Below are 25,132 nucleotides of genomic sequence, written 5' to 3'. Positions count from 1 at the left end.
CTTCATGAAAAAGTTACGGCACATGAGCAGGAACCCAGATTGCAGAACTGAAAATAATTGCAATTTGTTTTTTCTTAACTCTCATAATTAGAGGCCTTGGTAGAAAAACAACTGTTCGAAATATAACATTGTCTTAGCACTTTCACTCATTTGAGTTCAAAACTAGATCAGGCAACATCACTAGTTTACGCTGAAGTTATCTGAAACTAGCTAGTATGCATTTGGGAATTACAGTGAAAACAAATGCTCCTACATCTTTTACTTAAAGCAAACCTTTATGACTGTGTTATAGCCTACTGACGCAATCTTTCTCCGCATGACATAAACATGCCAATATAGTATTATTTTTCCTCCCTTTCTCTGTATATAACATATATGCACTTTTAAGTAAAAGAAAATAGATCAATCAATTTATCATGTATTCATGTATCTATGATGTACCATATATCAAGCACTAGACTTATTACACTTACCTTCCTGCATAATTAAAGTTAAATTCTCCAAATACAAACATTTTTGTTTCCTTATCAAAGAACAACAGTTTACATGCTCGGCACTTCATTACTGTCAGGGAAACAGTTGCACAAAAAGTTAAAGCTGCCATGAAAGTTATTTCAAAATTGAAGTGAAATTTTCAAGTCAATAAAAAAACAGATGAGATGCTGTTCTGGCATAAAGATAATATAAAATAAGTTCTTCCATTGTAGAGGAAATCAAATGCAGAATAAGTAGTGCTGTTAGTATTTTCCACCAACTATGCAAGGGACAAAACTGGAACAGAAACATGAATCATTTTGTTCTGTTTGTAGCGTAACATAAGTTACTTTGTTGACAGTAAAAACCTTTCCATGGATTAAAATATGTATGTATGTGTATGTGTGTGTTTGTGTGTGTTTACAAGTATACAAACACACATACACATTTTAATATATATGACAAACAGGCATAGAATTCCAAATTCATCAAATGAGCTGATGTGTAGTAAATATGCTACATTACTTAAACTGTCAATTAATCTACATTTTCAGCAACAACAGAGTTGGATTTACTAAATAATGCTATGGGCTGATACTGGTGCACTTCTAACCTACAGTCTGAAGTACCTCTACATAACATCTCCAAAATGCCATCTGCATTGCATATTTGTTGTAAAACTATATCTTTTTCTAATTTTCATTTTTGTTAGCCATACATATGTATATCTGTTTATGCTCTAAGAAATACGTTTGCAATGCTTTATAGCATGCCACATATGTTCATAAAATAAGTCCTCAAATCAATATAAAACCATGTAATTGAACAAAAAGGCATACTATTTTTCATGCTATGCTCAATATAAATATAAATTCAAGGCAGTCAAGCTATCCATTACCAAAATAATAATAACAATAATATATATCTATATATACCTACACTCTCTAAAAAGTGATCCAGTTATGTAGATTAAGAAACCAGTAAGAAATTGGTTGAATGTAGTACAAAAGTTTCAGTTTATGTAAAAGCCCATACTGGCCATTTCAAGTATTTTAATATTTTCCTATAACCTTCTCATTAACAATTAGCTATTTGTAGAAATGATAATTTTATAATGAAAATTGTATTCAAGTTAAATAAAAATTAACTTCTACTGTAGTTCATTTTTAGAGTGTGCATGTATACATAGCAAAATACCCTTCTACAGATCTATCATAAATATTTAGGTTTATGTCCATTCTTTTCTATGAAAACACTTCACCTTTTTTTCTTGAATTCTGGATTATGTATATCAGGCCTTTTAAGAAATAAAACTTGTCTTAGTCCATTTGCAACACCAGATTCCCTTCAGTTTGTGCCAGTTTGCAAGTTAAAGGTCAAAGATCAAAGACATAGGACAGTACACTTTAAGGAAATTCAGACAGTGAAGCTGTTCACAGAAGACAATGTTTAACTTGGTAATGACAGTCAACAGGTCAATAATCAAGTTCAAGGCAAGCTGTTCATTGTTGCAAAAGCTACTCCCCTCAAATCCTGGTTTTCATAAAAAACCAGGCGTCTGACTTTTGGGGTGCATCATTCTGACCACCTTTAATAAGTTCACAGCCCAGTGACTGTAAAGCCTATCACTGCAAGAAGCAGCTCCTAAAATCAATAAAGAGGTTCGTCAGTTGCTGACTTTTCTCTAGGAAAAAAATATTGATACAAACCTGCTCTGCAGGTCACATGAAAATGACAATACTGCTGTTAGCACAAATTACACAGAATGACAAAATGCTTTGGTGGTCCCTTGGCTCTGTCAGTGATAATCATGTTTGGCTGAAGGCCAGAAATTTGACTAACCCTTTGAGAACTATGATGAACATGCAAAGGGGTAACACACCAGAGGATATTCATGCAATTATCAGAGTCGTTTTAGCTTTCCTTTGAAACTGTAACTGCCTCTGTGGAGGCAAATTGAATTATCATGCAACATAGTTTAAAAGATAAATTCAAGATGCTTAAGAGGAGAAGTTATAAAACTGTTGCCAGTTCAGAAAAATTCTTCGTAAGTGGTAGAAGTTATTAAAATAGGCTTGGTTCCTTTAACCAGAAAGTAGCTGGTAAATATATTCTGTTTTCTATTTATGTTACAAATGCTTTTCTATCAATAATTCAAATAATTAAAAACACTCACTTGCACTCACAGGAAATCTGTTTTGAAAAACGATTTTCTTTAAAAACCTGTATAATCCAAACACAGTCCTGTAATTTAATGACAACCAAGACTAACATCCACCAGACTCTGAAAAAGGATGCAATAGTTCTCAAAGGGTTACACCACCAATGTAATACCAGCGTAAAGTTTCTCAATAGCATGACTGTTGCTTTAGTTCATTGAAATCCGCTTCAGAGACACACTGCTTTTTACCATGCTTTGGAATGAATGCTCCTGACAGACCTATGAAAGGCCTGGGGCAGTTGGCTTGATACAGCTTGGGAAAGATTATGCAGGAAAACCAACCAAAAACCAAACAAACCAATAAAAAGGTTCTGCTTGAATATAGTGACGAATATAAATGAGTTTAAAACATTGAGGACGTAGCCCAGAGCAGCTGTATAAAACACAAAATGAATGTATTATTAAGGCTGTTACTATATTGCAGATATTTTGGCCCCTTGTTTGTTGGAAAATGGCTGTCCAAACAGTCTGAAGTCCTGTGTGTCATCCGAGTCTCCCACCTGACAACAAAACTGGAAGTAGGAGTATAGGACTTTATCCGTAGCAGACAGAAAGCAATCCTCTTTGGAGACAAAGCTGTTTTGGGTCTTCTCACTTTCCTGAAAGTTCCGTTGTAGGTTGTTGTGTTTTTCTAAAAAAATTCACTTTCAGCAAAAAATTTTTCAAAGGGAAACAGGCCTTAAGGGACAAATGTAGAAACATTGGAGATTTTTTGTTTTTCCTCTTTGTTAGTTAATCCTGATAGTTTATAGGGCATTGAGCGTGCAGAGGAAAGGCCTAGATTGAATGACAAAGAAAGACAAAGGACTGAAGAAACAGCAGATACTGTGTATCATGGAAGCTTCCCAGCTGAGCTAATCGCCACTCATACGCAGGGCAGGCAACCCCCTGGGTTTTAAAGATCAGCTTTGTTTCAGACTGACAGATGCCCGCTCATAGCTAGGAAACTGCATAACAGCTCTTGTGTTGAATCTCAAGTTACCACAAACTCCTGGGAGGGAAAGAAAAAAAACCCTACATCACACCCACTCTTGCATAGAGCGTTTGCAGTACAGTATGTGGCGGGGTGTTCCTTTCCTTTTGAACTGGAACACAGTGTAAACCAAGACAAGGAGGCACAAGGCCAGGATGCAGGGAATGACGATGGCTATGGCTTTCACAGTGCTGGCTGTGTTGTCCAGTTTGATGACAATGTCAACGTCATCTTGAGGGCTGTGTCGGTCTTTATCTCGATCTGTTGGTCCATCACAACCCATAAAATCCTTGAGGATGGATCTGGGATAGCCAGGTTCCACCCTGAGCATCTGGTTATTGAATTTCCAGTACTCTTTTCCTTTGTAGAAATATGTGAAGCCTGAGGAAGAAAATTCAAATTATTCATGGTCATATTGGATCAAATCACATCATCAACACACTATGACTGAAACTACTGGTATCATTTTTTTTTGTAATTAAAAAATTAAAAATAGACTTCAGTTCTAGGTCTTTCAAATCTTTACAGATTTTGTTTCTTACTGTTTCTAGAGAATCTAACATTGGGGTGGTTTTTTTGTTTGTTTTTTTTTAAATAAACTGGGATTTCACTTTCTTACATTACTACAGAAAAATAAAGGAATTACACAGAATATGATCTTTGACAGACAAGGGTCCACATGATTTCTTCAGCTGCTGAAAACCCAACCAGTCCTCAGGGCCAGGACTTTAAAGCATCACAACCTCTTCAAGATGGGAAGTCTACTGAAACAAATTGCAATGCTATGCTAGCCAGAAATGAGAACTGACCCTCTTTACACTCACATAGCCAGCTTCTGTACTTCAGAAGAAGGAAACTGGATGAAATACCAGCTTTGCCAAGAGCAAACAGGTGTAACAAGATTTAAGGTTTCTGCAAAGTGTTTGATTATTAATTCACAATTCAGTCTCATTATTAAACATGCCTAAATGGAGAAAAACCCCTTGCCACTTTGCCAAAAATCTGCATTACTTTATTATCCCAGCTGAAAAATAGCAAGAAAAAAAACAAACATCAGGATGGGTGAACTTCCCACTGCTAATGAATTGAATGCAAACAGTTGGATTTTTGCTTAGCTTCACTTTATAGACCTCTGTGTATTTCCTGCAGTACTAGAGTCAACTAAGAACATCAAGAAGGATTGGGCACTATTTGTTGTATTAACAACGCTTCCTGAAAACATCAGTGACTGGCTATCTGGAGATAATATTAGTAATTACCTATTTAAACAGCGGTTAGTTTCTTTCAATTCTCCAAAAAAAATTACTTGATAGCATATTTGGCAGCTCAAACTGTAAGATCATCCTCATCATCTACTGCCATTTTTCAGAATACTTAGAATGTTAGAACATTATTCTACATTTCCTATTTATGTCATTTTAATGGCCTTCCTAGCCACCGAAAAGGTAGTATTTTCCTTTCTTTAATCCGTATTGTTAGTTTATCTATAGAAAGGTACAATACTGATTATAAAGAAAAAAGAAAAGAATAGCACAGCTATATCAAAACAGTAGTTAAAAGGCTTGTTCACAAAATGCCTTCTATTCTGATTGGAACAAAACTAAAAAGAGGACTATAATTCCTTACTATGATGTAGTTTTAAAATTTCAGCATATATCAAGTTCCTTAAAGCAATCTGTATTTTAAATGAAAAATACTCTAAACTGAAGAATTTCAGCATTCTGAACCCCAGCTTATGCTATCCTTGCATTTCATATACCAATGTATATGTAAGAACACACTGTACATACTGGACCTGGATAAATATTTCAAGTGTAGAAATCTGATATATTATCAGTATTTTAATACATATAGAATACATACAGATATGACATCTCTAAATCTATATTCTTACAAATATACAGAATACATACAGGTATACATCCAATGTACACATAAGTCAGAATACTGACATTAGTTAGTATTAATTGTTATTATACTGAAAGATCAAATTAAAGCTGTTAAAGCAGCAAAGGACTTGCTAGCCTCTATAGAACCAATAAAAATTCTTCAATCAGAGCATATTTTCCACTGGAAAATTCTGAAGGTAGTTTAAACTTTCCTGTTTCAAACTGCCTTCTACTTAGAAAGTTCTGCTTTGCTGAGGCAGGAACCAGGATAACAGTCAGTAACATTCAGAAGCATAGAAATCACCAGCAGAGAAGGGTAGTTTTAAGAGACTGAGCAGTTTTACTGCTTCTCATGGCAGAACAAGTGACATCACACAACTGTTGAAAGTGCTTTCATCTGCTTGACTTGTTGAACCTGCTCTGTGAGTTGCTCCTTAAAATTTTCAAGGTGGTAGAACCTGACAGTGGTGAGCACAATACCTGACCCAAACAGCATGAAAGGACATAGCGGTCACTAATGTGCCAAATAGGAACTCAGAATAGGAGTACTAGTTAAGCACAAGGCAAAAAAAGCTCAGTGGACTAAGAGACTACATTTTCTTTTCCCTCTAAAAATTGCCTCACTATTCGCTTTATAATTTTTAGTTGAGAGATAAGATTTTCTATGCTGCTCTCAAGGCGGAAGGAAAGCTTTCTCCAATCTGAAGAATTTTGTGTGATCTCAGATTCTATGGAGCAACAAAAGGAAATTTCTTCCTCACTCTTCCTTAAGAGTTTCTACCAGAGCATTAGTATCCAAATCACAATATGGGAAGTATCAAGGATAGTTTCAAAGATGTTACCTGAGCCTAACCAAGCTTCTAGGACACCGAGTCAGTATGCTGACTCGAGTAGGAAATTGTTTTTTCTTTCTTTCCCAAGCCTTTTACTGCAAGATTACCTGAAATTTTTGTGGACAGTAAGAAAACCCCTTTATGATCAGATTTATTGCAGGTGCTCATTTGCATGGTTTACAAAATAGAAAGGGAAAGAAGAAAGTATTCTTTAAAATGAAATGGATTAATGAAAGACATGCTTTCAAGTGTTCCTTTACAAAGATATAGTAATAAAACTTATCAACTCTACTTCTGCCCAAAGGGAAGAAAACACAGTTTTGGAAAGGAAAACAGTTTTGGGCAAAATGTAATCAAGTTCTTTCCAATTAAGCAGTGGTAATTCTTATTTTCATCTGCTATTGTTTCTTTCTGTCCTCATACAAACAACAGTGGAGTTGCGAACTGTTTCTTAACATTTCTATTTTCTTGATTTCACGGAAATTTTCTTAGTGGTCTCCTTGGGAACCTTATGGTGTCATTTTCAATGCCTCTTTCTGCCCTTGGGCCTTTTTAGGCTTTCTGAGAAGCCCAAGAATGACCTCTTTCCCTTCCCCTCCTCCGCTATCTCATGTCATGCTTTACCATCCTCCTCATTCAAAGAGTCAGACAGACTATCAAAGCCACTGGGATAAAAAGATAAGCGGCTTTGCTGTAGTCAAGAGTCTTTCCCGATTTAGCAATGAGTGTTCTGCCACTGCAGTGTTTTCAGAAACACTGGTCTGAGTGTTACAGTAAGATAATTTTAATTTGTAATGAGAGACATGTGTACCTGAGCTCAGCATAGAAAACTTATTGTGGGGAATGTAGTCAAGGTAAGAAATACATACATACATATATATATATATGTTAAATTTCTTTGAAAATACCCTGGAAAATAATTGAAGGAAGAAAGCAGAGGTTGTATACATTATGTTTGTCTGTGCATATATAATGTTTGTGTCCGTTTTCACATACATCTGTGTTTACAAACAGTTAGCTATTGAATGCGATGTGTGCAGAGTAACATCTTGACTGACCTACTTTCCAGTTAAAACAAATAAATACAACACAAAAAAATCCATTCTATCCAAAAGTCCAGAATCTAGAGAGAGTTTCTGCTTCTGGATAGAACAGAGACAAAGCAAGGAAGCAATAAAACATATTTCTGAAAAAAAAACCACCCCCCCAAAAAAAAACAATCCAAACCTAAAACCCACTCCCTCCTCCCCCAAACATTTCCATGATAAATTGCTTAATCAAGCTATAGATTGAAATATGAGAATTAAATGATTTATACAAGGAAAGAATTTTTTATCTGCTTATTAAAAGGAAATTAAAATAATGACAATATTTCTATGTGCTGCCTGTGAGGCAAATGGAACCTACTAATAAATAAATCACATATGCGATACAACAATTCTCCAACAATAAGTGACAATAAATGCATGTTTTTATTCCTGTCAAAGCGATTTAAACTCTGAGCAACTGAGCGCTGTGTTGGCAGCCTTCCAGCAGCCCCTGAGAAGCACTGAATTCTTGTAAGATGGATATCTGGGCTGCCTTCATTCATTTGGAGGTGAAGCCAGATGAGATTTTAGTTTCCTGTGATGATGCATCTTGATACAGGTATTAGCATTTCAGACTAACATCCCTATGGTCTGCATTTCTGCATCATGGGCTTATGACATCTTTTATTTTCATAGTTTCTTAAGGATATTTCTGCTTAGCTAATGATTTTGCTTCCCTTTTCTAGTTCAGAATAAAAATAACACCTTCTAAGCTGTTTAAACAGCCAATACCTTGACAATTCAAACAGGAATATACTGTGTTTAGGAAGCTTGCTTTAAGAGGTACTTTTTAAGAGGTACAGCAGAGAACAAAAATAATTAAGTGAATTAAGACAAAAGAAAAAACATAAATTGAGGTTTATGATACTAAATTTGAAAGACTTTTCTCTGTTGTGCTAAAAAGTACATGCAAACAGCCATTTCTACAATAGCAAGTTCCACAACAGTAAATATTCTGATCATAAATCAAGAATTCCTTCATTACTTACCCTGAATACTCAATCACCACTCTACTACTCTATCTCACATAAAAGATGTTAGTAAATCATTAGAACAGGAATGTGTTTGCATACCATTTTCTTTGTGGACAAAGGCTCCCTGAGGAGATTCTGGGATACCTTTCCATATTGTGATTGGTTTGGGATAACCAGGGTCCATGGATCTCATTTCTTCACTGTACCTCCAGTACCTGAAATGTTTTATAAAGAAAAAGAAAAAATCATTTATAAGAGAGCAGCTGAATAACTACATATTTCTGCCTTCTAACGTTGCTACGTTCTTTAGCCACAAATGGGAATTCTTGACTTCTTTTCTTTGAGCATACTAGCATACTATAAAGAAATCTCTTTGCTGACTGGACAACTGTTTCATGTAAGCAGAAGATAAAAGACATATGCACTTTGACAACTAAATCAGTATGCATCTCACTTATAATTGCAGCAATTCTGATGCCTTGGACTTCTACATGGTGGCAGAGATACAACATGCAAAAAATATATTAATGTTTTAGATAATATTTTAATTATGAAAATGACAGTAGATTAAGATTAAAATACTCCCAGGAATCCTAATTTAACTCCTTATATGTATGCATTACAGTAGCTTCTCATTTCATTATCATTAAATAGATACAAAATTCAACCTGCTTTTGTGCCTTTTTTTCTCAGCTAGGCCTTTTCCAATTTAAAAAGCTTCAGAATGCAGCCCGAACATGTAAGAAGTATTTACTATTATCTAATACTTACAGTTACTGCTGATTATCTCTTACTGGTTCTAAGAATTAGCATACTGTATCTCTAGTACCTCTGTGTATTCTGATACAGTATTTGGGTGGGTCATTTGGGTGTTTTGATTAGCTCCACTAATTTAGAGCATGGTTTCCTGTGAGAATTTTTTTTTTTTTTTTTTCCAAAATCAGTCTTATTCATGTGAAAATTACATTGAAAGCATCCACTCGACATTTCAGGACATCAAAAGCCTGAAATGTATCACTTTCCTTCATAATCTAGTCACTGCAGAAAACTTGGCCCCTTTTCATTTGACTTAAACTTTTAGAAGTCCTTGTTATGATTGTTCCTGACATATTAAAAAATCCTTAAATGGATGACATTTTGTCCCTGCAAGTTACTTAAGACACTCTAATCAATTCACATATTAATCTTTTTAAAAACCAAAATGGTTTAAACTCCTCTGAATTCTCTCTGTGGGGCAGTCCTTTGGCTTTAAACTTTCAATTAAATTAAAAGGTGAAGATTTCAAGTGGGTTAAGAGTTGGCAAGTTATATTAAAATCCTTTGTAGTTATTTTTTCTTTCTCATGCATAAATTATTTTTATAGCCTGATTCCTTAATCTAGTCACATATGCACCAGTAACCAGCCAATGACACTCTTTATTTTGAAATGTAACATCTTTCTTTTCCAGACTCAGCTATTGGAAGCAAATTATTTAGTTGGCTTTCTTTTTCACTGTGGAAACAGATTGCTTGAAATGATACTTAGTTTTCAAACAGCACAGAAATTTTACTTGGTTATGTGCTTTCCTCATCATGAGTGTTGGGAAAAAAATTGTTTCTTTTTTAAAAAAGCTTTAATATTAAAATTGCATATGTCAATTTGTAGTGCAATATTAGAGTACTGCTAGTAAATTTTCAGCTGCAGTGTTGTAAACATATTCTATGATGTACATTAATTTCTTAAGAGATCCATGAATACTGTTAGTGTCCCAGAATCCTAAGTACCAAACAGTAACAAAAGCAGTCATTATATTTTTAATAAAATTAATACAGACATTACAATTATTAATAAGGGATAATTTTTCTCTGAGGACTCAGAATTTGCAGTGATACATCAATCAACAAACATAGTAACATCCTGAAAACTCATAAAATCCATCAGTCAGATAACTTATTTTTATAGACAGGGAAATGAAGACACAGAGACACTAAGTGACCAGTACAAGTCTCTTTCAGGATTCAAGTAACTCAGATTTTACAATTTTTTCCTGCTCTTTATTAATCATAAAAATAAGTGTCCCTTCCGAAGGGAACTGTAAGTTTTATTTAAAAATAATTCCAAAGGAACTGCTCAGATTGCTCTTTCATTTCCTGGCTTAGCTGTCATTTCCCTTTCTTACCCTATTTTTGAATAGTAGCAGAGAAGTAATTTTCACTGACCTTAAAAAGCTTTGCAACATGCCTTGCCTGTTTATGTGACAGGGTTTAGAAATGTGTCCAAAAAGGAGCAGGTAAGAGTGTGTGTAACTACATTAATTTGAATACTTAAGTTTATATTTGTGACAACTATGACGCACTGATGACCTATAAAAAAAATTTTCCACTGGACATACATATACTCATATACTTATAGAATCAACTAGGTTGGAAAAGACCTTTAAGACCATCAAGTCCAACCATTACCCCAGGACTGCCAAGACCACCACTAAGCCATATCACTGACAGCCTCCTCTACACGGTTTTTGAACATTTCAGTATATTCACACAAATATGATTTAGGTTATAAGAAATGTGCTTCCTTGCATAATTCCTATACCAACCTATCTCCTTTGAAGAAGTAGGTTTTCCCAACATCTTCCCACCAAATTGCTGAATCAATGCCGTGGGAAGGTATTCCGCTTCCAAGAGTTATCAAATCATGAGGATAACCTGGCTGGAGAGTAGTGTCCTTGAAAACCCAGAACTTGTTACCTGTACAAAAGCATATATACACGTACATATTGTGTGTTAGTCTTCAGTACTATCAATATTAATATTAATACATACTGAAGAAATAAGAAAGACTCCCAAAGGGCTACAGTGGTTCTGCCAAACACAAATGAAAAATGTTCTATCACTGCAGATAATGCAAAATTAAATATGCCTTACAGATACCTTGCATTTATAAAGCACCTTCAGTTCAATAAGTCCACAGAGTATTTTGATATCAGCTATATAGGGTTCAAACCCAGAATGAAAATGAAATCATCTCAAGAGGCTCTGCGGCTGGTAATGTAATACATTTGCAGCAATAATACACAACAATTTTACATTTTATTAGGAAAGAAGAGTGAATGTTAAGACAAAATGAGGTAAGAAAGCATAGAAATAAATAAAAAATCCTAGCCTCACAGAGACCATATACTTTTGTTACTTTGCACTCTCCTGCTCCTCAAGAAATTAAATTACTCATGAAGGATGTACAAATTATTTAGATTATTTCTGAAATGACCATAGAATTTAAAACATTTTTAATCAGATTTTCTTTACTATGGCCTAAAGACAAAACTGCAGTTCTGAAATCCCACAGCTGAAAACCTTGTGTTTCTGAAATCAATGGGGGTTGCCTTTAGTACCTGTGGCAGTAAGATTTAACCTTTGGTTGTGGGTGACGAATCATTCAAAACTACCCACTTGACTTTTACATGCTGATAATACAAGGTAAATGCATAACTCTTAGCACAGCGTCTACACAAACCTCATGATACCTAAACCGTCTTAAATCAAAATAATAGGCTGGTGCCTCCTGGATACTGGCAATGCTCAGTGGTTGAAACCCTACTTTGCATTTACTAACTAAATATATTCTCTATATACTGGCATGCATGTCTACAGAAGTAGCAATTGCACCAGTGTTTGGTAGTATTCCCCCACACCCTGTCCCTGTTTTTGGAGAGGATGCTTCCTGTGCTGTCTTGTAATTGGATAGCTTACCTCACCAGCCCACAACTCCAGTTTCCCAGCTTCAATCTCCTCTAGCTTCCTAGCTAAGCTCTTCTTCCTCACTGAACACTTCTGTGATTATCTCACCTCTTCTCATATTAAGCCTTTAGTCTAACACTTCCCCCAATAATTGTGCCTCTCCTCCTATTCTTGCAACTATCTTCTCCGTTTTACATTTTTTTCTTTCTTCTAATTCTTCTTCAAAATACACTTCTCACCTGTGTCTTTTCAGTAGAGACTTCGCTTTCAAACACAGCTTTGGCTGAAAAAAGGGAATAAAGATCCTCATATGCCCCCTAGAAACAGGGAAAAGGGAGCATAATTTGCATTTTAGTACTTATCTGAAAAGCTTGCTTTGAGGTCTGTCTTCCCTTTGTACTATGTCATTTAGGCCACAGGGACACTTTCTGAGCTAGACTACAGGCTCCACTGTGCAGGAACCATGTGGTTTTTTTCTTTTCAAAGCACTACCTTCACCTGCGTTTCCAAAAAACATTGCTATTTTTAGTAATAATAACACTGAAGGAGAAGATACTCTGACATCATGTATGTATTCTGAGTTACATCACAGAAGATCCATGAACATATATATTGAATTGGCTTATTGGATACTTCACTTTGGTCAATCCATTGTTATTTATGACAATATTTAAAATATTAGGGGAGAAATATGAAAATATATTTTGCCCAAGCATATTTGCAAAGATATCCTGAGAGATAAAATCATAGCTGTTCATATTAGCCATTGCACTTACCTGTAAAGCTAGGCAGGCTGCTACAAAGACTTACAAGGTTAAGACACTGTGCTGTATAAATATTTTATAAGGAAATGCAATATTACCCCAAAGATTGAGGATCAGGTGTATGCCACTCACCAAGAGGGAAAAATCTAGAGAGCTGTATTTTAACTATCCCTCAGTGGTATTAAATGTTTGTTTAAAGGGAGGGTTTTTTTTAATCTCCCTGTTTATGCTGTAGTGATTTTAAGCATGTTACATATTATCACAGTTTTAATTAGGAGAGGAGATATAGTTTTAGTCCCTCCCATGCTGGGTTTCCAGAGTAAATTTTTTATCAGCTTCTTTACAGCTGCTTGTCACCCACTTCCAAGCACAAACACTACAGTTTGCTCAACAGATCCATCTTTCCTTCCCTGCCAGTTGAAAGAAGAAAGGATTCAATGAATACGTGCAGAGCCATTTGAAGTAGTGAAAATAAAGGAGACACAGAGAATAATGAAGAATGGTCACGGAAAGCTGAGGTCTGTGCTCTCTGAGGATTAAAGTCTGTGCTAACATGACATTTACTTTTATTGAGATTCCTTACAAAATTCACTTATAGGGCTTGATTATGACAGGGGTAAGCATCTTCAGTCATTCACTGTCCTGCCTCCCATGTGGTTTATCCTTCTGCCAATTCACATGACCATGCACAGAAGGCTTCAGATGGTAATGGCAGTTTCAAACACGATGATAAGTCATGTGTTTTGGACCTTACCAGTTGGTAGTTATGGTGTGAACAACAGATGGTATACAGTGAATGATACTGAGCCAGCTCATTTCTGTTTCAAAGATCATTCAAAATCACAGCTGTTGCACAGCATTGGGAGACATATGCTGTGATGTATGTAATGCTATTACCTTTCTCTGGACTTCACAAGGAATAAAAGTAACAGCAATTGTTAAGAACATTATCAGCTACAACATTAACAAGATCAGGTCATACCAAAATAAACACGGGTTGAGCACACGCCACTATAAGTGACAGCAACACTAAGGCACATATTTGTTGCATATTCAAATATACTGAAGTAGAAGGAAAGTGAAGCTTTGGGAACACATGACATAAAAAACTAAATTCTTCACATAACTTCTTACTAAAAAGCAAATTCTTTCTGGTTAAATAGTGAAAAGGTAAATTTGACTGTTTTTTCTATAGAGACGGTAGGGCATTGAAAGCTCTAACATATGTGGGAAAGACTTCTATTGATGTGCTTTGGAAGAAATGTTTAGTCTGCTACGGCTGCACGGACTGTTAATGGGGGAGACTGTATATAGGAAATACAAATGTTTTATCTAGCTGACAATTATTACTTCAGGGTTTTTTTGTTTATTTGTTTCAGAGGGTTTTAGGTGGTTTGTTCTTGGTTTTGTTGTTTGATTTTGTTGTTTTTTTTCCGGTTTAGTTTCTCTCCCTCAGCTGAAGGAAAGTGAAGGGCTGTTGATCAGAGGATTTCCAAAAAAGACAGAAAAAATTAGAAGCTTTCAAATTCACAACAAAATGTTAGGAAGAGTTAAAGCTGGAATTTAATGCAAATGATACTTTACTGTGATGAGAATAAGCTCCTTTTATTTCAAATTATATTTATGTATCTTAAAATGCATTAAAAATGAATTCTTGAGTCAGTATGTGTTCACTTAATTCATATTCCACTTCCACTAGTAAATATTCAATACACTTCATTAATCGTGTTTATAATGGAAATAAAAAAATATATGCCATAACTAGAATAATTATAGCTTGATTCTTTTTATAGGTAACTGATGCCTTTTCAGAGTCCTAACCTATGCGCTTGGCAGAAATCACCACTGTATTTATTTCATAACATTGTCCCTTAAAGTTTAGTTGATGGGTTGTTACTCACACAAAAAATAAAGCACCACGTGTTTCATGAAGTCTGGCAAACCTTCAGAATGTTTCATCTCCCTCCGTTTTTATTCCCTAATGTAAAACCTAATATAATAACTCGCTCCCCAACCTGGTGCACCCGACAGACTACTACCCGCTGCTGATCTTCCAGACAGGTGAGGGGGAAGCTGCTTCCCGCAGTCTGAGGGGGATGAAGAAAGACTACAGGGCCTTGGGGCGAATGGTGAAAGAGTCTGGGGCTCGAGTGATCTTCTCCTCACTCCTTCCATTTTCCACTGATGATGTGGGATGGAACGGGAAGATTCAGTCCATAAACGATTGGCTTCAAGACTGGTGCTACAGGCAGGGCTTTGGATTCTTTGATAACAGCTGGTTTTATAGGGCACCAGTCTGGACAATGACAAGTGGGAAAGGTTTATCTCACAGAGGCAAAAGGATGCTGGGGCACGAATTAGCAGGGCTCATTTGGAGAGCTTTAAACTAGATTCGAAGGGGGATGGGGTTGTAGCTGGGCTTGCCCCAGTGGGGCAGCACTCCAGAACTGATGAAGACTGGGAGGCCTCCTATAATGCTAGGGTGAAATCGGTGTGCTCAGCTCGCTCCCTGGAATGTCTGTACACCAATGCGCGCAGCATGGGAAATAAGCAGGAGGAGTTGGAAACCTGTGTTAAGTCAGGAGACTATGATCTGGTGGCAATTACAGAGACGTGGTGGGACAGCTCACATGACTGGAATATAGTCATGGAGGGCTATGTCCTTTTCAGGAAAGACAGGCCAGCCAGGCGGGGTGGTGGGGTTGCTCTTTATGTACGGGAGCAACTACAATGCACCGAGTTCTGTCCAGGGACAGGTGACGAGGGAGTTGAGAGTCTGTGGGTGAGAATTAAGGGGCAGGCTGGCAGGGGGGATACTGTTGTGGGTGTCTGTTACAGGCCACCAGATCAGGGTGAGGAAGTTGACGAGGCCTTCTACAGGCAGCTGAGAGCGGCCTCACAGTCACAGGCCGTGGTTGTCGTGGGGGATTTTAACTTCCCTGATGTTTGCTGGAAGGACCACTCAGCAACCCAGCCACAGTCCAGGAGGTTCCTCCAGTGTATGGATGATCACTTCCTCCTGCAAATGGTGGACGAGCCAACCAGGAGAGGAGTGCTGCTGGATCTCATCCTCACTAACAAGGAGGGTCTGGTCAAAGCAGTAAGGGTTGAGGGCTGCCTTGGTTGCAGCGACCACGAGATGGTGGAGCTCAGGATCTTGTGTGGTAGGACCAGTAGAATAGCAAGTAGAATTGCAACCCTGGACTTTAGCAGGGCAAACTTTGGCCTTTTCAAGCAATTGCTAGGGGAAATCCCATGGGCAAGGCTTCACCAAGGGGAAATCATGCTTGACCAATCTCTTAGCCTTTTATGAGGAAATAACACGGTGGATGGATGATGGCAGAGTGGTGGATGTGGTCTACCTTGACTTCAGCAAATCATTTGACACAGTCTCCCACAGCATCCTCACAGCTAAATTGAGGAAGTGTGGTCTGGATGATCAGGTAGTGAGGTGGACTGTGAACTGGCTGAAGGAGAGAAGCCAGAGAGCTGTAGTCTATGGGGCGGAGTCTAGTTGGAGGCCTGTATCTAGTGGAGTGCCTCAAGGGTCAGTACTGGGACCAGTATTATTTAATATATTCATCAATGATTTAGATGGGGGAATTGAGTGTACTATCAGCAAGTTTGCTGATGACACTAAGCTGGGAGGAGTGGCTGACATGCCAGAAGGCTGTGCTGCCATCTAGCGAGACCTGGACAGGCTGGAGAGTTGGGCACGGAATAACTGGATGAAATATAACAAGGGAAAGTGTAGAGTCCTGCATCTGGGCAGGGACAACCCCAGGTTCCAGTATAGGTTGGGAAACGACCTGTTAGAGAGCAGTGTAGGGGAGAGGGACCTGGGGGTCCTAGTGGACGACAGGATGACCATGAGCCAACACTGTGCCCTTGTGGCCAAGAAGGCCAGTGGCATCCTGGGGTGTATTAGAAGGGGGGTGGTTAGTAGGTCGAGAGAGGTCCTCCTTCCCCTCTACTCTGCCCTGGTGAGACCGCATCTGGAATATTGTGTCCGGTTCTGGGCCCCTCAGTTCAAGAAGGACAGGGGCCTGCTGGAGAGAGTCCAGCGCAGGGCAACAAAGATGATTAAGGGAGTGGAGCATCTCCTTTATGAGGAAAGACTGAGGGAGCTGGGTCTCTATAGTTTGGAGAAGAGGAGACTGGGGGTGACCTTATTAGTGTATATAAATATATAAAGGGGGAGTGTCACGAGGATGGAGCCAGGCTCTACTCAGTGGCAAACAACGATAGGACAAGGGGTAATGGGTACAAACTGGAACACAAGAGGTTCCACTTAAACTTGAGAAGAAACTTCTTCTCATTGAGGGTGACAGAGCACTGGAACAGGCTGCCCAGGGAGGTTGTGGAGTCTCCTTCTCTGGAGACATTCAAAACTCGCCTGGACACATTCCTGTGTAACTTTATCTAGGTGTTCCTGCTCCGGCAGGGGGATTGGACTAGATGATCTTTTGAGGTCCCTTCCAATCTCTAGCATACTGTGATACTGTGATAATAACAAGCAGAATGGTAAGGTCACAAACTGGGAATGAAGCAAGTGATAAAAAAGTCAAAATGTCTTACTTTTTGAAGTCTTTCCTTGTTAAATACCATTACTGTAGGGAAACAACTGAGACAGATGAACTGTGATTGCAGTTATTTGCAGTTTCTCAACACCTATCTTTGACATTTAAAAAAAAATACTGGAAATAAAGAGTATGAGTATTGCTATGCTTTACTTAAAATACTGAATATTTAACTCCAGATGTTCTTCTGACTATTTAACTGCCTACTGACTACTGCAAACAATTATACAGACCTTAAATGATAGTTCTTCCTTCGTAGAATCAGAATACTGAACAGTTGTGCTCCTGGGTTGTTAGCAACCAGGGTTTTGGTCATCTTACACACAATTATTGTATGTGTGTAGTGCAAGACCTATGTGGGATTTAGCGTATAAATCACTGTAAGTTTAACTGTGATAAGACAAATTCTCCAAATTTTTAGGAATTATATTCAATTGAAACCGGTGAAAATTTTAATACCTAATTCTGATTTTATTATTTTTCTCCAGTCACCTTTGTTCTTTAGTCTTTCAAGCCAGGATCAAGTGTCTTCATATTTGTATCACCAAATTACTATTCATGCTTCCTTTTTTCTCATTCTCTATTTATTTCCATGTTAAGTTTCTGTCATTTCTCTGCTCCATGATCTGACAGCAGTATAGTAAATTTACTTTTAAAACAAAACTGTCAACAGTTGTGTAAGTGCAGTTGAAAGTTATGATGGTGGCACCGCTAATATGAGTTTTACAGCAGCCTTTCTATTGCTGCATTTGGCTTGCTATAACATTCAACAGTGCAGATGGCTTGACAATTTTGTTTTTAGCACCATATAAATTCCCACAGATACACAGAATAAATTTTATTGTTCACATTTTCTCATTAAAAAGAAAAAGTATTATTCTGGTGCCATCTTCTTATTATCATTCAGCATGGACACCAGCAATGAATAATAACAAGAATGTAAACATCTGGGTTTTTTATAACCAGCCATCCAGATTGTCATGTACCTTACAAGCATCATGAGGCATGAGGCAGGCCAAGTACCTTAAGCCACCAGAAACGAGCAAATTTCACTTTGCACTGCAAGCATGTTGATGATTTTTTACAATTGTTTACCCTTCTGTAAAAAAATACTAATATTTTTTAAAAAGTTAATATGGTAAAACAAACAAACAAAAAAATCAAACCAATGAAATCCTAAAAGCAAAGACACTTTATCCAATAGTCTTGAAATTAACTCAGTTTGACTTTCTACAGACATCTAACACTTTATGCATGATTTCACTGGTTTCTTAGGTATTCTTAGTTGAATAATGCCAAATAGTTTTAAATATACTGATAGATTTTATTAGCACAAATTAAAAATAATTACATTTCTCATCGCAGACACATTTGATATGAAGATTTCAAAGTTTACTAACTAAATGTACTATCCAGAGCTGCCATCATGTATCATTTGTATATGGTTCATATTTTACAATATAGCTCCTATGAAAAAAAGTTAAATGTATTTTTATACATTTATCAATCTCTATTTATACTACTGTAAAGACATCTACTAATATCATGAATCCAACTGTATACACATAGGGAGAAAAAAATGTAATGCTGATAAAAAAACAATATCTAAACAAGGTCTAAACCTGTTTTATAATTTATTGTTTCAAATTTGATGTTTGCAGTCCTGAAGACAAGGATTAAACAAATCAAACAGAGCATAGATCATTGAAAATAAATGAGATTTGTGGTTTTCTAAAGAGATAAACAGGATGTTTTAATCCAGGATTGCTCACAAGGCCTACCCTGAGTGCATCTTAAAAATGTCACCTGCCTAACAGAATACTGTTTATCCTAAACTCATGACAGTGTAGGCATGTAAAGAGAAACAAGGTGGCAATTGCTTAGTACAACTGCAGACGAGTAGATTGTCTTACTCCTGTCTTCACCTTCCTCAGAGAGCAGAATCGCTGCTCCTCAAGTTAGTCATAGGAGGCGGTTTCACACTAGCAAAAAAAGCTTCCAAAGTGAGTGAAAGAGGGCAATGGAGATGGAAGGTGTGCCTGGAACCTTCCTTTGCACATCTGCAGAAGAAGCAGTGGCTTTTCTGAAGGGAGGATATCTACACACTGACCTGTTTCTCCACCACACACTGAAGATTCAAGACCTTATGCTTTTCAGGACATTGTATGTTAATGATAACTTAAGAAGAAGTTTTGGAAACTTTATTTAAAAATCCTCAAATAAATGCAGTCTTCACCCATATACTGACCAGTCTTGAAGTGATGTGGAAAATGTTCTTTGAGAGGAATGCATGGTGACATTGTTCTAGCCCAAGCTCTCTGATGGCACTCCATCTTTTCTATTTTTCCTCTGAATAGTGGATGCAAATGAACACATCTCTAGGCTAGACTTCAGATTTTAATCTCCTTCTAGAACTTACTTGGCTTGACCAGCTTTAGATCGGTAAAGCACATTACCTGGATAACATACTTTACTTGCTCATTATCTTAGCAATAATCAACTTGTGTATTTTTAATACCTTTAGGAGGAAGACATATACTCTTTTTCCAGAAAGACATTTTGTGAGGGAATGGAAGAAACAAGACAGTGATTGTTACCCACAATATATTGAGATATACTTCTGCAATCATGTTCCACAAGGCAGCTGAGATCTCTGGTTAACATGAATTTTCAAGGACACACACACATACAAAAGACTCAGCTGAACCTACTGATTCTGCTGCAATGCAAAATACATGAATTACATGGACCAACAAACAGCTTTAGGGAGATACAGGAAATCATGAAGTGGCAGAAAAGCAAAAAAAAATCAGAAAAATTACAAAAGGAAATATAGGATTTTTAACTTTGGTAAACAAAGGGACAATACTGATGTCTCTGAAAAAATAAGTGAAGGACTTTCAGACAGCAGGTGGAAAAATACCTGCAACAGAAAATCCAAATATCATATCAGGTAAAAAGCACAGAAGTAGCTGGTTTGAAACCAGAGAGCATAAGCTGGGAAGAGGAAGGAAATGAACACAGTGTTCTGACTTCTAAGAGCACAATCCTGCTACCTCTATTTGCTTTGATTAGTCCTAATTGTTAAATTTCCCAGGTAGAAAATAGGAAGTTCTCTTTTTTTTTTTTTTTGTTTTTTGTTATGTATATCTTAGAGACTACTGAATCAACCCATTCCTCTAAGACCTAACAGGAGCCAGTCAGCACTGGATGCAGAGTTAAATAATGATAAAACATATTCTGAGGTCACTGGGAAGGAAAAGAAAGCTGGTAGAACAATAAGCTTGACCATTTCTGTCTGAAGTTCAGCATTATCAAGGTAGAGGTCTGCAATGCAGAGGGTAGTTTCTTTGCTCTATGTAGCAGTGATGAGCAAAGAAATATCTACAGAATGATATTTATCTCTTCTCATGTCTCATGGACCAAAAATCAAGCAGAGGGATAGAATTTGGAGGCACCTTTATCATGATTCCTGATCTTATCAACTTCCCAGGTTTTATGATATGAATGTTATTTTATGGCAACAGAAGTAAAAGTACATGTTGTATTGAAGTCACATAAATAAAGATGTTCTATATGGAATGCAATTTCCCTTACTATCCACACAAAAATACAATTTCCCTATTAGTAACATAAACTGCATAAACTGCATTGTACGATTGTGCAGTGTTTCTGGATGTTATTAAACATTTTCAATTTAGCATTCCCAAGATGATAATGTTTCCATAAGGAAAGAAATATTATTTCTATCTATCTGTTAATGATTCCACTAGTAAAATATAGTTAATTTTTTATATAACAACTTCCAAAAAAATTTTACTTTTTTTGTAGTAAGTTAACAAATGAATCACAGCACTAAACAGCTGAATAAGTTTTCACATACGTATTGTTTTTTCTTTCTTCTTCTAAATTATTATCTTATAAAACATATTCTATATGGTTTGCACTCTTTTGTTGCTAAATGGGTATTTATTTAACATACAGGATAATTTTCTTCTAAACCTAAGTTAGATGCATGTTCAAGAACTCTCATTTTGAAGAGCGGCTGATGATGGGAGTGAAACTTTGAAAAGAACGATTAGCAACAATTTAATCCACACATTTTCTGCAGCTTTTTTCCTTCAAATTACTAAACATGCATCTAAAAAATATACTTATTTGTGCCACCTGAAAATCCTAACATCACAGTTCTCAGATGAAATAAGTGCAGTACAATGAGATATATATGTAGCAGGGACACCATTTAAACATATGCAGATTTCATTTGTAAAAATGAAGAAGAGCAAAGAGAACCACAAAAACAAACAAACAAACAAGATTGTGGTTTCATTCTTGCTTCCTAATCCACATTTCTCAAAAAGGATTCCATAGTAGATCACTGCATTACTATGTCTCTTATTTATACTTCCAAATTTAATTTTTACTGAATATGTAAATGATCTGACACTCTGAAGGTTAATCAATTAAAGCTGTGGTTGCCAAAATGAGATAACATAACTCATATAGTCTTCATTTAGCTACCAATTTGCAACATGATTTACAAATCATTAGTAAAAATAAGCAAGACACAAGAAATCATCACAGCAGAAAATATTACACAAACTTTTTTCTTACCTTTAAAAAAGACAAAATTCCCCTCACTGTTTTCATAAACTGCATCAATGCTGGGAGGCAGTCCCCTCCAGAAGTAGGTAATCTGCATGGGGTATCCATCCATCACTTTGTTGTTTCTGACTCGCCAAAACCACTGATCCTGGAAAACAAATATACATCTCTTACTATACTTTGAGCATTCATATGTGCTCAGCTGCTCTCTTGAAAACACTGAACAACCTATCCTAGCATTTTTATAGCATGACCTTTTGCTGTTTGGGTAACCATATTTGTGCTTGCATCCATGTCACGTCCACACACTAAGAATATGTCAGAACTAGTTGTTCCCTGAGGTGAAAATAAGCTACTCATGTGAACTATGTGTTTGGTAGAGATGATAGCCTTCAGCAGAACATACAGCATGCTGTATGAGATGATGTAACTTTCTCAGCATCAATCCTACAAAAAGCCCAACTTAAAATCTGTGGACTGACTACAAGTCCCCTTAGACCAAACCATATGCATATATATAAGGCTAATGTAATGGGACTACAGACAGGCTTTGAAGATCAACTAATTCTGCAAGCAGGTTTTTGTTTTGTTTTTTTTTTTTGCAGTGGCTGCTAATAGTGAAAGGTTGATAAATACAGCTTTAATCCTACTACATCAGTCTGATAAGAACTATGCTTTGATGATAACTTTAGGGAAGATTTGCAGCCTGTCCATGTAATATTAAATAGAATGGTTAATATCATAGCCACTTATAGGTGCTAAATCTAATGTTGTCGTAAATTGCTCTTTGTTTGTTGACATTTAAAATGTTTTCTCCCTGTGGGATATGCTATTGCTTTAAGTGAGAGCCATACAGAAGTTGTGTTATTGAGGAATGAGGATTATTAAAGTTAGAAATGAGTATGTGACACGAGGTTGTACCTCCCCAGCTCTTATAAAGCAACAGTTCCAGCTCATCTAATATTTACAGATGAAGGATGGGGTAAGCAAGTATTTAAATTTTTACACACATTCACACATTTTTACAGCATTAGTATTATACAAAACAAAACCCCTTAATAAAGAAAGTGTTATTCTGTCAGATATGTTACAGTTTACACAGCAGTTCAGCCTTCTTCCTCTACAGGTCAGCTTGCCAAGCTAAAGAGATCTGTGCTCCTATCTGGGAACTGACACAGTTGAGAGAGAATAATACTTTGCCAGAGCAGGCTTATGATGAACTGTATTCATCATCTTTCTGAACCCGAAATCACAGCTCTCTCTGCTTATTTTTCCAATGACTCAACATTTATAAATCTTTGCAAAAAGCATTAGCCATACAAATACAAAGCAGCTCAAGATATATATATATACAAAAATACATTTTAATCATGTGCATAAATGAGTCTAAAGTTGAAAGAGTTGTTTTGAGTCCCAGAAAAAAGTTGAAATAGCTTACACAACCTGCAAAATATTATGTTAAAAAGTTGCAATTGCCTGGAAATAATACTATTAAAATCCTTCTAATTTTTTCATGGCTAGCTATTTCATTGCTAGTATAACATAGATTAGATTCCTATTTTCAGTTTTGTTTTTTTTTTTTAATTGAACAATGATATGATAACATTTAAGGAAGGTCAGCAAAGCAATTTTTTAGGACTGATTGACAAAATTCAGTAAGAGAACTGGCAAATGTGGGGAGATACACCTTAGAGATGCAAGTATTTAGGAAGGCCTCACTGAAGTATGTGTTCTGAATGCTGGAACAGATATTGTCAATAATGCAAATAAGACAAGACAGCTTTGAAAAATTAAAATCAGGGGGAAAATCCTCAGAGAAGACACTTGGAAGTGTTATTTTATTTAAGCAGTAAGAAATGCTTGAAATGGATAAATGGATTTTCAGGTCAGACTTTTTTAGGTATCATCAATCTAGAAATTACTTTAGGAGGGAATGATGTAATGATAAGTCTCAATAGGCCAAATAGATCCTTGTTGTCCCTGTCTCATCCCCCTCCCTCCCCATTTTTCTATAAAACCTTCAAAAGCCACAACATATCTCATAGATCTGTTTGCAGATAGATCTGTTTGCATAGATCTGTTACTATCTTGAGTACAATAGAATATTCCAATCTTGTCTTTCTTCACTCCAGGATAGAGAAAACTTTTTTATTTGTATGAATTTGGTTGCAAAAGCACATCTTAGAAAACAATGTTTAGCTGCAGGACAGAACATATACATCTCTCATTAAATGTCCACCAACTCAGAAGGTCACTGATGAAGTTGTGGGTACAAAATAAGCAAGATCTTTAAAGCTGAACAAAGGCTTACTACTTAGCTGATTACAAAAAGACATGTGTACCCACATAATCACTTCACTGAACAAAGGTGGTAAATGAAATGTTTGGGCTTTCATGAGTTTCCCAATATAGCTTGCGTACTCTGGAAAATCTGGACATCAGTGCTACAGACAAAACTTATAAAGTTCTAGGAAGGCTAATGAATCCCAACTTCAACTAGTACACCAAAGCAGATGTTGCAAATCACATTAATGTGTTTCAAGAGAAGCAGTTGCAATGACAGGAATAATCTTCTACATTGTTAAATATTCAGTCAATTCCACTAACTTAAAGCAAAATCAAAACAGCAGCAACAAAAACCCCCACTTTAAATTAGTCATGGCTATATTTCATAATCCACAAATTTCCAAGTGTAAGAACTGATGTGTCCAGAATAGCAAGCAGTCAATTTGGTCAGCATTGCACTGCTGATTGGGTGGTACTATCCCATCACAGTGATTTCTGGTATAATATTGAAATGTCAGTGGAATGACCTCAGCAAAGAGACTAAACATGCATTCTTGAAAGATACTGACTCTGTAAGGAACACAGGTTTCAGAGTGTGACAAAACCTGTAAAATCAGTAAGTCAACAAAGATCCTTTTAATGAGTTATGTTTCAGCCTTAGTAATTTGTGGAACATATTTGCATTAATTCATTTTGATAACAAGACCAATAAAATTAAATTCTGC

At 36.5% G+C, this 25,132-nt stretch overlaps 1 protein-coding gene across 2 annotated transcripts in view; it reads right to left on the bottom strand.

Moving 5' to 3' along the window:
* Nucleotides 1–314: 314 nt before the first annotated feature.
* Nucleotides 315–25,132, bottom strand: part of MMP16 (matrix metallopeptidase 16) — a 201,730-nt gene continuing 176,912 nt past the window's right edge. For both annotated transcript variants that reach the window (XM_061448176.1, XM_061448177.1), the window contains 4 exons: nucleotides 22,131–22,269; nucleotides 11,032–11,182; nucleotides 8,552–8,667; nucleotides 315–4,049 (listed from right to left, as the gene is read on the bottom strand). In XM_061448176.1, coding sequence (XP_061304160.1) covers nucleotides 3,715–4,049; nucleotides 8,552–8,667; nucleotides 11,032–11,182; nucleotides 22,131–22,269 — 741 coding nt within the window. In that variant the 3' untranslated portion in view covers nucleotides 315–3,714. The remainder of the gene's footprint in view (nucleotides 4,050–8,551; nucleotides 8,668–11,031; nucleotides 11,183–22,130; nucleotides 22,270–25,132) is intronic.

This window comes from Pezoporus flaviventris, unplaced genomic scaffold, assembly GCF_033815535.1.
Source record: "Pezoporus flaviventris isolate CSIRO_AGI_PZ_B2104156 unplaced genomic scaffold, CSIRO_AGI_Pfla_v1 ptg000007l, whole genome shotgun sequence".
Lineage (NCBI taxonomy): Eukaryota > Metazoa > Chordata > Aves > Psittaciformes > Psittacidae > Pezoporus > Pezoporus flaviventris.
The sequence above is the reverse complement of the archived record's forward strand: the minus strand, read 5'-3'. Positions and strand labels throughout refer to the sequence as shown.